At 38.8% G+C, this 17011-nt stretch overlaps 2 protein-coding genes across 9 annotated transcripts in view; one reads left to right on the plus strand and one right to left on the minus strand.

Annotated features, from left to right (window-relative positions):
• Positions 1-30: 30 nt before the first annotated feature.
• ERI2 (ERI1 exoribonuclease family member 2) lies at positions 31-15203 on the plus strand. Of its 6 annotated transcripts, none has more exons than XM_072597936.1 (10): positions 60-146; positions 4296-4366; positions 4453-4536; positions 5371-5498; positions 6020-6176; positions 6677-6738; positions 10003-10103; positions 12277-12358; positions 12919-13007; positions 13210-15203. In XM_072597936.1, the coding sequence occupies exons 5-10, from the start codon at positions 6154-6156 to the stop codon at positions 14560-14562; spliced, it is 1710 nt and encodes a 569-aa protein (XP_072454037.1). In that variant the 5' UTR covers positions 60-146; positions 4296-4366; positions 4453-4536; positions 5371-5498; positions 6020-6153; the 3' UTR covers positions 14563-15203. The 6 variants fall into 6 exon arrangements, with proteins under 6 accessions (XP_072454034.1, XP_072454037.1, XP_072454036.1 ...); XM_072597935.1 differs by lacking the exon at positions 60-146 and adding an exon at positions 296-497; XM_072597937.1 differs by lacking the exon at positions 60-146 and adding an exon at positions 2634-2685.
• Positions 15204-16580: 1377 nt separating this feature from the next.
• ACSM3 (acyl-CoA synthetase medium chain family member 3) overlaps positions 16581-17011 on the minus strand; it is a 41087-nt gene continuing 40656 nt past the window's right edge. For all 3 annotated transcript variants that reach the window (XM_072597943.1, XM_072597944.1, XM_072597942.1), the window contains exon 14: positions 16581-16846. In XM_072597943.1, coding sequence (XP_072454044.1) covers positions 16760-16846 — 87 coding nt within the window. In that variant the 3' untranslated portion in view covers positions 16581-16759. The remainder of the gene's footprint in view (positions 16847-17011) is intronic.

Genomic DNA, 17011 nt, shown 5'->3' on the forward strand with positions numbered 1-17011 from the left:
GGGCGAGGGAGGCGCAAAGGCTGGCGGAAATGACGCCATCAGCGGCCGCGGGAAGTTCGAAACTTTAACGCGCTTCCGAGGCCGGCCGACTGGGAATGGAGAGCCGAAAAAGTTGGGGAGGCAATGGCCACCAAGCAGCTGGCCCGGTACATTTGTGTGCTGGGTTGGGGTGTACCTGACGAGGGGGAGGCGGGGGGAAGGTCCGCGTCCGCGTCCGCGCCTGCGCGCAGGAACCTTGGGGTGGAGGGAGGGCGTGTTGGGGACCTTCGGGCTTCCTCGAGTACTGTCTGGGCGCTCGCTTGGGCGCATGCGCACACTGGGGAGGGCGCCTTAGGGGCCTCGGTCGGGCCCTCTTGGGTCAGTCACTGAGTCCGAGCAGATTCCCGAAGGAAGGAGAGATGTTGGCAGAGCGCCAGAAAGGTCAAGGCGAGGCCAGGGGTGCATCGGGAGTCGGGAACACCTGGGTTCGAATCCTGTCCCGGAGGCTTACTGACTGTGTGAGTCACGGCACCTCCCAGACTCAGTTTCCTTATGTGTAAAACGCGGATAACCGCGCCTGCCTCCCCGGGTGGACGCGCTTTGTAAGCCTGACGGTGCCGGGTCGCTTCTCCCTCCCCCCGCCCCCAGCGCCCTGTAGAGCCCCGCAACGTTTGCAGAGGTTTATCCCCACAACCACCCCGGAGGCAGATACTGTTATTAACCCTGTTTTACAGACTGGGACCCCAAGTCAGAAAGGGCGGAAGGGCCTTGCCCGAGGTCACCCCGCTAATAACTGCCCGAGGCTGGATCTGAACCCTCTTCCTGACTCCGGTCAAGCATTTATTAATCGCCTCCTGTGTGCAGGTGCGGTGGACAGAGCCCCGGCCCTGGAGGCAGGAGGACTTGACCCTTACCGGGCAAGTCACTTAACCCCAGCTGGGGGAGCTCAGCTCTGGGGGTACAAAGAAAGGCCAAAGACTACCTTTGCCTCCGAAGAGGCCAGGGTCCAGTGAAGGAGGGGAGCCGCGGACACCTAGGTAAAGACAGGCTATGGACCGGATAAACTGGACACTCTTGAGTTAAGGCTTCCGGGGATTTCGGCTGAGACTGGAAGCAGGGATGAGGAGAGGGCATCCCAGGCAGTGAAAGGGCCTGGGTCTGGGGGCTGCACTCATCGCCCCCCTCAAAACTGGGCAAGTCACTGAGCAGTGACCAAGCATTCAGCCATGTCCCTTACGTAGTACTAAGCACCAAGGCCAACAAGGAAAGGAAAAGCAGCCCCAGCAGGTCCTGCCCTCAGAGAGTTCCCAGGAATGGGGAGACAACGTGCAAACAGCTGTGTACAAACAGGATGCATGCTGGAAAGTAGACGTGATGTCAGAGGGCCCGGAAAGGCTTCATGCAGGAGGTTTGTGCAGGTTAGGGGGAACAGCTGAGAAATGGAGTGTCTTGTGTGAAAAACAGCAAGGACAGTGTCCCTGGATCATGCTGGAAAAGTAGGGAGGGGTGTTAGTGAGTCACAGAATTTACTGAGCGGGGCTGGCAGGAGTGACATTTAGGTCTGTGAATCAGGAAAATCACTTTGGTAGCTGAGCCAAGGATGAACTGGGTTGAGGAGAGATTTGGGTGGGGTGGACAACCAGAAGGTTATGGAAGTTCTCTAAATAGGAGATGATTAGGGCCTGTTCTAGGTTAGTGTCAAAAAAGAGATGCTGTCAAAGCAGAATTGATATGAGGGGGTGAGAGAATGAGGAGTCATGGATGATGACTGAAGTTTTGAACTGATAATGTTTTCAGAAATGTTGATTTTAAGATGTCTATGGGATATCCAGTTCAAGATGTCCAAATAGGCATCCGTCCCGTGTCATATTGTATCCAAAGCACCTTGTACTGGAAAATGTCTAACATTGTTTGTTAAATTTAATTGTCTTCTCATGTAAATTGTAAATTCTTAAAAGAATGAGGCTGAATCTCATAACTTCCTGATTTCCATTAGATCTTTGTTTTTTCTGTGTATGTACATTTCTGGGAATGTTATCTACTGAGAGGAATGAGATTTCTTAGGAAGTCTGTGGGGAGGGAAGGAAGGTCCAATGACTGGGTCAAAGATCAGAAGCCAAACTGACAGTCAAGAAATCTGTTAATATTGGAATCAAACTGCTGATAGCAGCTTTAACTTCCCAGGATAGATCTTTAGTTTTTACATTTTTTCAGGCCATTTTAGAGTACATACCACATCAGCAGTTTTCTGCCAGAATTTAGTGTAGAGAAGTAATGCCTTTCCCAGGAAGAAGAGGGTTGGAGAAAGGGGGAATCATTCAAGGCTGAGAAACAGGGGGCTTCAGGTGGACTATTAGCTATATAGATGCCAGGATTTGTTATCCAAATGAGAAAGCATTCCCTTTTCAAGGGGAGGTGACCAAATATTTTTACAATTGTGAGAGAGGTCCTTGCATAGTTTATTATATTATGTTTCTTCAGTAACATTTTGAGTCTTTCTATTATTAGGTTACCAGATGGTCTGGGGTGGGAGTCCCTCCATCAAAATGTTGAAAAGTGATAGAATAATAGTGTATTTCTATAGTGTTACATACTATGTTAAATTTTTAGCACTCATCTATTTGTGCTTTTATCTATATCTCCACAAAGATTTGTTCATCAAATTCGGGTCTGCACCGCATGTGACCCTTGGGCCATGAGCATAAGGTATACAGGCCTGATCTAATTTCTAATTATTCTATATTTTTCAATGTACAAGATTATTTATATTAACAGTAATAATAGTTTGTATTTGTTTAGTGCTTTGCCTTAACATTTATAAAGGACTTTATAAGAAATGATGAGCTTGATGATTTCAGAAAAACCTGCAAGGACTTACCTGATTAGTGAAATGAGTAGAGCCAGGGGAACATTGTACACAGTAACAGTAATATTTTAACTGTGAATGATTGAGTTATTGCCAGCAATACAGTGATCCAAGACAATCTCAAAGGATTCATAATGAAAAAATGCTATCCACATCCAGAGAAAGAATGGATGGCATCTGAATACAGACTGAAGCATACTGTTTCTCACTTCCTTCTTTTTCTGTTTGAGTTTTTCCCCCCACAAAATTACTAATATGGAATTACATATACCAAATTACTTACTGTCTCAGGGAGGGAGAGAGAGAATTTGGAACTTTTTTAAAAAAAGAAAAGAATGTTAAAAACTGTTTTTACATGTAATTGGGAAAAAATGAAATATTATTTAAAATAAGCTTTACAAAGCACTTTATAATCTCATTTCAGTCCAACAACAACCCAGTAATGTCAAGTTTTGTACCGACTTTCTAGGTGAGGAAACTGAATCTCACAGAGTTTGACATACTATGGTAGGTACTAGGGATACAAGAAGAAAAATGACACCCTAATTTCAAAGAGTTTACATTCTGCTTGGAGTAACTCGTGAATATGATGTGTTTGCAGATAGTTTTACTGCAAAGTTAAGAGTGATAGGGTTAATGAAGAGAAACAGAAAGTGTTCTAGCAATATGTGAGGAAGGTGCTGGAGGGCTGGGGATCAAGGAGGCCTTTTTGGAGAAGTTGGCTCCTGATCTGAGCCTTGAAGAAAACTAAGGATTCTGAAAGGCAGAGATGATGAGAAATTCCAAGCATGGACCTAGCTTAGATGAGTATATAGAGGTGGAAGGTGGCATGTTAAGTTTGGGGAAGAGCTTAATTGTCCAAGTTGACTGAAATACAGACTATATTAAAGAGAATAATGTGAAATGATACTATAAAGGTCATGAGGAACAGATTGTAGAGGACCTGACATGCCAGGGTAAGAAATGTTGTGCAAGGGATCAGACTTTATGCCTCTGATAGATGATTTTGTCATCTTTCTGAAACATGTACGATTTCAAGTCCTATGTTCTTTCCATTGCTATTTCAACTTTATTCACATTCTGCAACCATTAGCCTCATTTTTCAGTTGAGGAGAATGAGACTCAGAAAAGTCACAAGAAGAATCCAGTCTCTTGATTTCCTAGTCTTAATAGCAGACCATGCTACATTAATGATTAGTTTCTCTTCCGTTCAAGCCTGTTTTGATAAAGATCACATACAGCAATTTTGTAGTAAAGGAGCCCCAGAAATATCTATGGTTTTGCTTATTTCATTAGTTCATGCAAGTCTTTCCATGTTTTTCTAAAATCAACCTGCTCATCATTTCTTAGAGCACAGTAGTATTCTCTCTGCTGTTCATTTTCACATTGTGTAGTCAAAGAAAGGTCAAGTACCCTCCTTTAATGATTATCCTGGATCTGTATTTTTTAGGCAACTTGGATTAATTAGGAGGAAGTCCATCAGTCCAGCTAATAAGGATGATCTGAGTAGAATCACATCAAGTAAGTGGTGTGCTTAATTTCATCTTATTTTGTAGTGCACTGCATTTTAAGTACTGTTAACATAACCATAATTTGGTCTGTTGCAGAGCAATTATTCGACTACTTAATTATCATTGATTTTGAGTCAACATGCTGGAATGATGGGAAACGCCACTATAGCCAGGAGATAAGTAAGTCTGATTGAAACAATATGTCAAAAACTGGGTTTAATCAAGGTTGAAAACTAGGTTAATTTGAGTTTATGTTTTATAGAGGAAATGAAGCAATAAACATTATGTAAGTGACTTGTACCTTTAATATGTGTTCATTGATAATGAATAACTTTATAATCTAACACTAGAAACGTCAGCTGTTTTTCAAAATAAAATATATTGTGTATTGTTGTGTTGCTGTAAAATTGATCTGATTTAAATAAAGGATGGAAAGAAATCATTCTTGTACTAGTTAACAAAGAAAATTCTGCAGTTATATGCCAATTACTTATACAAGAATACTGATATTCTAGGTAATAAATAAATAACTTATTGAAGGAGGAACCAATTTACTCCTCTGTAGAGTGAGGTTATTGAATTAGATGGCTTCCCAGGTCTGTGTTAACTGTAACTCTGTGGTCCTGTGAATGAATACATTCTCAGCACTTTTTCTCTCTTCATGCGGAGCTGTGTTCGATTCTGAAGAGAACAAAGTATACGGTCTCAGGACCTCTACCTGCGGTAGAGCCTCTTACAACTAGCATATCGCCTTGGCCACCTTGCGGGCAACTTCAGGCCACTGCCCCCAAATGGCTCAGGAGGAGAGGTGAGGCTGGTGATCTTGCACGGCCCTCTCTCACTCAAACCAAAGTCAACTGCCACTCATGTCATCATCTGAATGTCGTGGTCCTCTTGGAGAAGGAAGGACAAACACAACAACTTTAATGGAAATACAGTCATAATATTGTGGTAGTTACTGTGCTAATTTAGTCATTGTATTTTAATGTATGTATTGATCATTATTGTTTTTAGTTGAGTTTCCAGCGGTCCTTCTAAATACTTTAACTGGAGAGATTGAGTCTGAATTCCAGACCTACATCCAGCCTGAGGAACATCCAATTCTTTCCAAATTTTGTGTTGAACTAACAGGCATAAGACAGGTATGACATAAATATGAAAATTTGGGAACAGATTATAGTAAGGAAACAAACTAGAAAGTGAAGGCCTTTTGGAGTTAAATTTATTCAAGGCTAAGAAAAATGTTCTTCTTCCCAAATATCTATTAGTGCTTTCTACCTATTTGTGCAAAGATCTGTTAGTGCATGTACATACACAAACACACATACACACCCTATCCATGTATACATAATTATTCATATATGTTAATTAGAAAAGAAATAGGCTTGGGGAAACTAATATCAAATACTATTATGGAAATTAAGCAACAAAAATTTGTCTTCCATTTAAAAATTCTGGAGAAATTATTTTTGTTGTCATAGTCTTACAATTTATAGTTTGTGATAATAAGGCCCAGTATGCTGTAAGGGGCCGATTTTTACCTCCAAGGAGACAGTAGAAATCAGGACTGACCACCGTGGTAAATTAGTCTTTTCATTTAAAAAATGTGCCCATTTCTAAACCTACTAATATCTGAGAGTGTTTTTTATGGTATTATATTTAGACTCAGGTTGATGAAGGAGTTCCCCTGAAGATTGGCTTATCACAGTTCTGCAAATGGATTCAAGCGATTCAACAGCAGAAGAAGATAACTTTTGCTCCCGGTGTTACTAATAATTCTGCTTCAGAAGTAAAATTATGTGCATTTGTTACTTGGTCAGGTACAGAGAACTTTGGTTTGGGATCAGTATTGAATTATTATAAGGCATGTTCTTGTTAAAGGAAGATGTGCTGTTCATATTAAATTGCTTATATAACAGAAGCTTATCAATCATAATGAAAAGCAATATTTCTGATTGCTTTTTGTGCAGGAAACTTGTGATTACTCAGTAACTCTTGCATCAGCTCTTCTATCCCCCAAGTAGAGTGCCTGGTGTATGTTAGCTTAGATAATTACATTCATGTGTGTCTAAATTTCATTTGAGTTTTTAGACCATTTGTCTTCACTCTAATAATTTGATGAAAAAGTGAAAACCTCTATCCTCAGACTTGAATAAGGAGACGCCTCACTTCATGTTTCTGTTCTGAGACTTCTAAGGTTGAGAGATAAAGCAGGCTTTTCTTACTGTGTAGCAATGGTATAGTATAATTGACTGTCTTCATTTGGTAATAACATTTGACTTTTTCCTCTATCATTCATCATTTCCACATGCTTATTTAGCAGCTTCACTGTGCAAGGCATTGTGCTGGGTGTTTACAGTTATACCAGTTGCCAAGAAATGTGTAAGTCAGCCCACCTTATTCCTGATTTCTGACATATACATTCCTGTTCCACCCTTTAAGGCACATCCATCTGTTTATTAACAACTTTCCTATCCTTTAAGGGCCAGCTCACATGCTACTTCCTCTGTGAAGCCTTCCTTGCTCTTTCAGTTCTATAATGATTCTTTCTCTGGCCTCCAGCGTATGTAGTAGTAATGGATGTAGTTGTTTGCAGAGTTTGCTAAGCCCATTTTGACTCAGCTAACCCCTTGAGGCATGGATTTCTGTTTTTGAGCTCCGCCTTGAAGGGTGGATGAAAATTTGAAAGGTAGCAGTGAGAGAAAAGATATTTTAGAGTGAGCAAAGGCACAGTGGCCAGAAAGAGTGGAATGTTTTAGGAATGATGTGTAGTCCAATTTGGAGCATTGGGTACATGAAAGGGAACAATGAAGTAGAAGATTGCTAGGAGAGGTTGGAGCAAAATGATGGGACTACCTTGACTGCCAGTCTGTGGAATTTAGATTTCATTTGGTAGACAATGTAAGCTGTTGGAAGTTTTAGAGTAGAGGGGCTAAGGTATGGGGAAGGGCGTGATCAGAGTTGGGCTTTAGAAAGATTGATCTAACAATCCTATGGGAAGATACTTCACGGAGAAGAGAGAATGAAGAGGAGGAGACCAGGTAGGAGCAACTGTAACATGCCCAAAACCAAATTATTCATCTTTCCCATTATACTTGCTTCTCCTCCAAACTTTGTTATTTCTGCAAGTTGTACTGCTATTATCCCATTCACCCAGATTTTAAACCTTGGAGTCATATTTGCTTCCTCTGTCTCCTTCCACTTCCCACACTCCCAAATCCCCGTTATCTCATTACTTGTTCTATATTCCTCTGCAAGATCTGTCATATCTATTAACTACTTTTTATTTTTCAATGCTACCTTCATTTTTCTGTCTCCTTGTAATTCCCTACATCTGGAATACTCCCCCTCCCCCTTTCTAGTAAAGGTAAAATGAAATACTGCTTATCCTTAAAGGTCCACCTCTAATCTGCCACTTCCACTCAGATCGCTTTGATGTCACCAGGATAAAATTATCATTTCTTTTGGCTTCTCCTTTGTATATTCTCACTTTACCTCTCTCCAAGTACTTATCATAGAATCATGGAATTTCAGAGTTGAGAGAGACCTGGAGTAGTCATATACTCCAACCTGTACATGAACAGATATACCCTCTACATCAGTGGTTAGTATAGTGTGATCTGTTGCTAATGAAACCATGCTAACTCTTTGTGAGCTCTGCTTCCTTTTCTAAATACAAATCCAATGACTAGTCTTAATATTGGTCCTGGAAAATTGGTTTAGATTCTGTGGGAACTAAAGATGTGAAATGTCACACTCACCATCAGACTGCCAGTGGTAAAATGGTTGAAGGTAGGAGTTAGAGGAAAGGAGCACTTGCAAAAAAATGATATGACTGATATGGGGCGGGGGGGGAATTGTCAGTTGAACTTTACAGTTTTCACAAATCATTCTTTGATTCCCAGAAAAATTCTACACAGATTATTAAAGTCAAGCTTATTGGCTTATAGTTTAGAGGTTCTGTCCACTTCTCTTTTTCAAAATTCAGGACATTTACCTCTTTTCAGCCCCGTGGCATTTATTCCATTGTCCACAAGCTTTCAGCACTTGCATTGACCAGTTCTTTCAGTACCCTGGGCATGGTGAATGGAATTCATTGAGAGCAACTAGGGTCTTACTACCCCCTTTACTTATCTTGGATTTCAGCTCCCCATTAAGCATTTTTGTTTTAGCCTTCGCAGCTCAAAGATCCTTCTTGTCAGAGAAGACAGAAGTAGAATAAAATTGAGGAGTTGTGTATTCTTTCCCATTTTCATCACTTCATCCATCTTTTGGAGCAATCTTATCTTTTTTTCCATCTTTTTCTTGACTATAGTATTGCTTAAAACCCAACCAAAGAAAACAGTCCTTTTTGTCTTTAGTTTTCAGTATACCAGCCTGAGCTCATTCTGAACTTAAGCCCTTCAGCTTTTTGTTTTTATCTTGTTCCCCTTGCTTCTTTTTTCTATACAGTTCTCTTTAAATTGAGGTTGATTGGTGCATTCTTATACATCTACATCAGTCTCTTTTCTTTCTCATTGGAATCAACCATATTCTGTATCATGCTCAAAGTACTTATCCACATGTCATTTTCCAAAGCTCTTTGAGGGCAAGAGCCAAGTCTTATTGATCTTTGTACTCCACACAGATTTTTGTACTACGGCCCTTTGTATGTTGCAGATGCTTAACAGTTATTTGTTGTGCTTAATTTACTTTGAGTCATTCTGCTCTGTTTTGTCTTTTTCTAATAACCTTGGTCAGTCTGAGAGCCAGAGAGCTGAAAATTAAACCAGTTTAATCAAGTTTTGAGATTGGCAAAATGGCAGAGACAGCCAAAGGAGAGGGATTCTAGTGTGTTAGTAAGGACATTACTGCAGTGCCTGATGGGGAAGGCTAACGGGGATAGATTGGGGAATCCAGGAGTTAGAAGTTGCAGTGAGGGCACAGAACGGGAATGGTATAAAGGAGGCAGTGGGACAGGTAGTTGTGATTAGAGAAGGGAACTTTTACCATTTGTGGTTTTAGGGGGAAAGCAGTTTGAAGTTCATGAAGTGTCTGTGCTTGTGAATGGTGGAGACTGAATGGAGATAAAGCTTGTCACAGTTTAAGACACCAAGGAACTGTGAGACAATAGTGTTGGAATACCATATTAACATCTGCCTATCTGAAAGCTTATAATTTTTTTTATATGTAGGGTTTTATAATTTAAAACTATTTTTCTTCCTTTCTGACTTATTTGGTGCTTGAGAAATTCTGTCACATCAGGTAAATTTCTTTAAAATTAGCTATGTAAAATATAACAATTTAATTTTAAGATGTTAAAAGAGCAGTGAATTCTTTGATCTTCTTGTAAAAAAAATAGGATCTTATTCACTAGCACTGGCCAGGGTGTTATAATTTTATTCTGCTTTATGCCAGGGGTGGGGAACCTGTTGCCTTGAGGCCACATGTGGCCTTCTAGGTTCTTGGGTGCAGCCTTTTGACTGAGTCCAAGTTTTACAGAACAAATCCTTTTATTAAGGGCTACTCGTGGCCTCAGCCGCAGATTCCCCACCTCTGCTTTATACCCTATCTTCCAATATTTATTTATGGAACTACAAATATAGCTGGTGAGAGTGGAAATAAACAGTGATAACATTTTTGTTTTATTTTATGTATTTCACATAGACTGGGACTTGGGAGTTTGCTTGGAGTATGAATGTAGACGGAAACAATTGCGAAAGCCTGTATTTTTGAATTCTTGGGTAGACCTCAGAGCAACTTATAAGGTGAGAAAATCATCCATAAGAATCAAAATATGTGCGTTTCTTAGAAGATACTTCTCTGAAATAATAATAGCTTACATGTATACAACCACTTAAGGTTTTCAAAGCACTTCATCTACTTTATATCATTGGATCCTTAATAATCCTGTGAAGTCAGAGCTATTGTATATAAAGCTATCCTGCTTTATAAATAAGGAAACCTAGGCTCAGAAAGGTTTAAGTGACTTGCCCAGGATCACATAGTATCTGCAACCAGATTTGAACCCACATTTTTCAGACTCTTGGTCCACTGTTCTATCTACAATACTATACTGTGTCTCTTGAAAAGTCATTCAATATTTTTAATACATTTAGTTGTATATTAGATACAAGTAAATAATTTTCTAAATATATAAAATTTCTAAAAACAATTGAAAAAAGATGCATGTGTCAAATCAGTTAAAATCAGAAAAAAATAAATCCTTGGTCAAGTAAACAAGGATTTATTGGAGGCAGAGCCAAGATGATGGAGTAGCAGGAAGAAGTATGTGGAGTTCCTACCAGTGCTTCTCCAAACAGATCTAGAAAATGGACCAGACTGAATGCTGAGGAGGAAATCCAAGAAAAAGTCTGGCCCAGGGCAGCATAGGGAGAAAGACACAGAGGGCTGTGGACACTGGGGTCAGCATCTGACCAAGAACATTCTGAATAAAGTACTCCAGCACAGGGAGAGGCTGGACACTAGGGCAAGAGGAGATCCCAGCCCCACAGCTGGGCACCTCAGCCCCCTTCAGGGTAGAGGTATGGGAACCGATACTAAGTGGCAGCTTTGTTCCTCACTATCTAGGACCTGGAGAGCAGGGGCCCTAGGCCTAGGGGTGGTATTCTAGATCAAGCTGTGCAAATGAGGAGCACGTTTAGAAGCAAGCAGCCGTGGTGTGGCTCAGACCCTAGGAGCAGAGCAACGTCTTAGTTCCAGGTTCTTGCACAGTCTGAAACCTGCATGGGAATAACCATGGCAGGAATCCCAAACCAAAGGGAAACCTGCAGTTCTCTCGCTCTGCACTAGCTGAACTTCCCAACTAAGACCCACAGGAGTCTCCTATTTCTTAGACCCAAGCCACTTCTTGTTTTTCTTTTTTGTTATTTCATTCTCAGTGGGGCTGGGGGGAAATTTGGGGATGGAAAAGAGTATGGATTTTATATAAATATATGTAATTAAAAAAACAAGCATTCATTAAGTACCTACATGTGCTAATAGCTGGTATACGTAAAAAGGTAATAAAAATCCCTGCTCTCAGTGAGTTCACAATCTAATGGGGAGACAACATGCAAACAATTATATACCAACAAATTATTTTCATGATACAAGTGGAGATAACCTCAAAGAGCTAATGGTAAAACATACTGAAAAAGGCTTCTTGCAGAAGGATTTCAAATGATACTTTAAGGAAGTCAGGGAAGCTGGGAGGTAGAGTTGAAGGGGAAAAGTGTTCTAGGCATGGGGCACAGTCAAGGAAAACACAGTCGGGAGAAAGAATGCCTATCATAAGGAAGAACAAGGGGGCCAGCATTACTGAATTGTAGAGTACATGGGTGGGAGGAAAATATAAGAAAGATATGAAGAGGCCAGGTTTTGGAGGGTTTTTAAAACCAAACAAGGCTTTGTATTTGATCCTGCAGCTAATCTAGGAAGCTACTGGAGTTTGTTGAATAGGGAGATGACATGGTCAGACCTGCATTTTGATTACTTTGACAGGTGAGTGAAGAATGGACAGGAGTGGGGACAGGGAGGCCAACCAGAAAGCTGTTTCAGTAGTCCAGATTTGAGGTAACAGAGGCCTGTACCAGGATGGTGGCAGTGTCAGAGTAAGGAAGCATGTATGAGTGATGGAGTAGAACTGACAGGATTTGTCAAAAGATTGGATATAGGAGGAGTGAAGAGCTGGAGGTGTCTCTGGGGGGAGATGAAGGTGTAATTGGGAGGATCGCATACCCTTGATAGTATTAGGGTAGTTAGGAAGAAAGGAGGGTTTTAGGTAAAAGATTGTTCCGTTTTGGACATGTTGAACTTAAGAAGGCTATGGGCATCCATCTTAAAATGTCCTTTTGGTCTTCACGGTATAAAAGTTAGTAATCTGTATCACTGCAAATAACAACCCTGTGTTTATAAATACATGTATTTTTATTTGATTAGCTTTTCTATAGGAGAAAGCCAAAAGGGTTAAGTGGTGCATTGCAGGAACTGGGAATAGAATTCTCAGGACGCGAGCATTCTGGTGAGAAAAATCTGAAAACGGATTTATTTTTAGCTAAATATAGAGTGTATATTGCATTTGAGAAATCCAATATGTATTTATTTACAGTTTCTTTCAAATGCTAAAAAAGATTCCATATGGGTAATTATCATGATAGTAATTCTTTAATGATTTCATGTTCAGAAGTCATAGGAAGTAAATTGCTGCCATCTAGTGGCTATTTTGGGTCCCTAATATGGGAATATTGCATTAGGAGTCTAATATAAAGTAAAACATGTTCAAACATAATGATTAAATGAAAAATTAGGCAAGGAAATTGGATTGGGTACAAGTAAATATTACTTTAAAAGTTTTGGTGAATTTTTCTAGCCTGCTGACTAAATTATTATTGGCCCTTTTATTAAACATGGAAAAATCTCAGTTTTCAATAATACTTCAGTGGTTTTGCACAAGCACTTAAGTTTATGGTTAAAAAATATCAAACTATTATACTGTTAATATGCCTTGTTTTCATTTTCATATTTCTCTTGCATTTCTTTATAGTATCACAGGAAATGATATTTGGCTATTTCTTTCCCTAGGATTAGATGATTCTCGGAATACTGCCCATCTGGCGTGGCGCATGATCAGGGATGGCTGCATAATGAAAATTACTAAATCTTTGGATAAAGTTAGTGGTGTCTTGCCTTTTTTTTTATCATTTTAGATTATGTGGGTGGGGGAATAAATATAGATTCATTAAGAAAACAACTAAAATATAATTATTTTAAGGCAATTAGTAATGTTTCTCTTATTTGTCATGCAGTATAACATGCTATAGGAACTGTGATCACCTATTTCCAAGCTCTTGGATTTTTCTGTGAAATTCATAGGTACCACATTCAGAGAAGAATACCAGTTGTGTTGCCAGAGTTTTAAATCTGAATCAGGCTGAAGATACTCTTGGACCTAAGAATGGAATCCAGACTTCAAGCATGGATGATTTTTGTGATGGTGAAATTAACATCAGTAAAAATACCACAAATTCTAATGGAAAAAGTCATCTAAAGTCAACTTCTACGAGTTCTTCTGTAAAGATATATCAAGATTACTTACCATTAGGGAGCGCCAGAAATCTCAGTGAGGTTAAAGGTTGTTTCTCTGTTAATAAATCTTCTCTTCCTCTTAGGAAATTGCAGCCACCCACTTCTAATTCACCAGGGTATAGTCAAAACCAAATAAAAGGTGAATATCTTACCAGTAATCCTAAATATAATTCTTCAGTACTGGGTTCAGGATTAGTGCTTGTCTCTACCACCATTTCATCAGTTAACAATATCTCTGATACAGATACAAATACTAGCTTTGATTGTTTGCCGATGCTGGCTGATTGGGAGGATGTAGCTTTACTACCAGCTTCATGGCCTGAACAAAAAACAGACTCTGCACCTCCCACTGATGATTTAAACCCTGGCACTTCATTGGGCCCTGAGGAAAAGTCAAAGATTTTGAAAGAACAAACAATGATAAATTGCACCGACTTGGGAAGTTTAGTAAAAACACCACAAACCCCTGAGGCATCAGGGTCTATTGTGTACAGAAGCCCTCATACTACTATTTATAATGTAAAGGAATCCCCAAAACAACCTTCAAATATTGATACTTTTAAGTTGCCTAACCATAAAGTAAATTTATTGAGCAGATCTAAGACTGTTTTGTCTCCTCCCTCAACACTGGGGGAACCACAGACTCCTTACTCCATAGTCATTAAAAGAAAGTCTTCTAGTCCCCAGGTTTTCCCACTATCAAAAAAGCAGTCTTTCACAATACATGAAGAAAAGCCTGCATCATCTCTTTGCTCTCCAGTAAAAAATTCATTTCAAAAGGTGACATCTTCTGTCCTAAAATCCACTGTCAACCTCCAAGAATCTTGGAAGAATGGGAAAATGACACCTCCTTTGTGTAACTGTGGCCGAAGGTCTAAAAGACTCATTGTTTCTAATAATGGACCAAATCATGGCAAAGCTTTCTATAGTTGTCCTGTTGGGAAATACCAAAAAAATAGAAAGAACTGTGGTTATTTTAAATGGGAGCACACACTTCAAAAGGAGAGAACCAATGGTATAGACTGCTCTCTTTCCACAGTAGGGATCAGTTTTAGAACTCCTGAAACTTGTAGTTCCTCGAGAAATTTAATCTTTTCTCCTGAAAAATGTTTGAAACTTAGGCCATCTATGAGAACTTGAATATCATCTCTCTTTTTTGGGTGGGTTTGCAGAGTTTGCAAACCCTGCTTTAATTTAAATGGTTTTTGAATGCAGCAAATACGAAAGGTATGTACTACAGATTATAAGGAAATGCATTGGGCATTCTTGAACCCTGTAGACTAGAATGTGCCTGCTTACGTCTAAAGTATTAAAGAAGTAAATCTGTAAAGAAATTTGCTTATAAAGACCTAACAAGATCTATAGATGTTTGGCATTATGATGATTTTTTAAAAGAAAATTAATTTTATAGTATATTATTCCAGATAGTTTGGACTTTAGTCACCAACACTAACTGGACTTTAGCTACCACCTTACCTTATGGTCATTAGCTCTTCAATACTGTGCATATTCATCTATAAAATAAGATATCTCAAATTTTAAAGCAGGATGACATCTAAACATATGCTACTTTTAGTGCCTTTTTTTTGCACCAGTTCTTTAGCCAGGTATTATGTAATTGTCATGGAAAATCATAAATGAAATATTTTGTAAAATATCTTTGTAGAATAAATATTTTTTTTTTACAAATGCTGTGCTGGGACATGTAAACCCTTTTAAAATTGAATTAGAGCTTGAAACAGTTAATTTTTTAATTACTGAATAAAAACTGATAATGTTTACTTTGTTTTCATTCAGTGATATTTCTGCTTCTAGAAACATGCTAATCCTGTGAATGATGTAGTAAGTTTTTTTTTAAAGTCATATGACATAGCTATTTAGTATTTAAAAGAATGAGCATCTGAAGAGCTTTCCTGACTTAAAAATCTGTATATCTTATTAGAATTACAGTTGTGTGTGTGTATGTGTTGAATTCTTGGCCTGATCTCAGAGCAACTTAAAAGTAAGAAAGTTACTAGTAAGAATCATTTTCTTATCATTAAACATTTGTGATGAATGAAATCTGAAATAACTGAGGAAAGAAAGGTTTGAGCTTCTAAGCACATTGATTTGTTAAGCAGTGCATGCCAATTGCGTAACAAATTGGGATTAGGACTCCTAAGCTTGGCACTGGACCCCAAATACAGGAGAAGACAGATTTTTTTGTGCATTAAAAGAATTAACGGGATATAAGCCAGGATACAACATTTCTAATTGGAGGAAAGATGATAGATTTTCCAAGTTGGGAAAAATGAGTTTTGACTGAATTGGGGGTTAGTAGGTTTTCATGATTTTCCTTCTTGAGATACTGATAAACTGCATCCACCTGCTTTTTATACCATCTATAGAATATCATCTGATTATGGATTGTACCATCTATTTTCCCATCAGTGATTTGCAGAAAAAAATGGAGGACAATACATGTAGCAGCATAAGATGGAGTCATTGTTCATGATATCCGATAGGTTCTCTTAATTCTCACATCAAACCAACTCCATTTTGTAATTAGCTTTCGCTATTTCTTCACATTATCACTGTTTTCATGATTATTTCTTATCTTCTTAGCTATGTTGTAAGTTAGATTCTTAAGGACAGGAATGACATCTCATACTTCTTTGTTTAAGCCGCACTCTATTTAATGCGATTCCTTACACATACTTGAATAGTTATTTTAAAAACCTAAAGTTCCAAAATTGATAACCACCCAGATTCTAATTTGTTTGCACTACAAAAATAATTCTTTGCCTCCTTTTAAGAAAATGGTGAAATTAAGATTATTTGTTTTATTAGAATTAAATTTACACATTTTTAGGAGCACTTTTTTGTTCCTAAAATAAAACACAACTGTAATCTTTCCAGTAAGATAGCCATTAGGGGAACTAACTAGTTGTCCTGTCCCATGGAAGTGGGAAATGACAATGGTACTTGCCAGGCCCCAGTTAACACAACTGCAGAAGCCACTTCCTGGACCCACCTCTACAACTTCCATCCCCTTTGGCATTACCACTTCCAAACTGGGGCCGTGGGACATGGGGAATTGGCTTTGATGACAGATTCCCCAGGACACAGCACAATGTCTAGCACATGGTAAGCTCTTTACAGACTGACAAATCACAGAGTCAATTACAGAATATTTTATTTCACTTCAGAATTTTGCTATGTAACATTGTTACCATAGAATGTTTCTAAAGCCACAAATCCATGAGCATCCATTGTTTCTTTATTTTATCTTCAGGGTTTAAGTTCCAGCAAATATATGATTTTTACAGGTGTTACGATGTTATGTAATCAAATAAAACTAGACTCTTCCCCATTCTTTGTTCCGCAGTTCATTTCTTTTTATCTTCCCACTGATGGTCTTTGGTAACTGATGAACAAATTCCACCTATTGGTATCAAGGTGGGAAAGTGTTATTCTAGCATTCTGTACCTAATATTTAAAATAAATTGTACTAAACTTTCATATATGGTACAAATGGTAAAGTCAAGGTTCTAAATGCCTAATACTAGAGTAGAATTTGGGTTCAAATTCCAATTCTAACACTAGCTGT

Source organism: Notamacropus eugenii, chromosome 3, assembly GCF_028372415.1.
Source record: "Notamacropus eugenii isolate mMacEug1 chromosome 3, mMacEug1.pri_v2, whole genome shotgun sequence".
Taxonomy (NCBI): Eukaryota; Metazoa; Chordata; class Mammalia; order Diprotodontia; family Macropodidae; genus Notamacropus; species Notamacropus eugenii.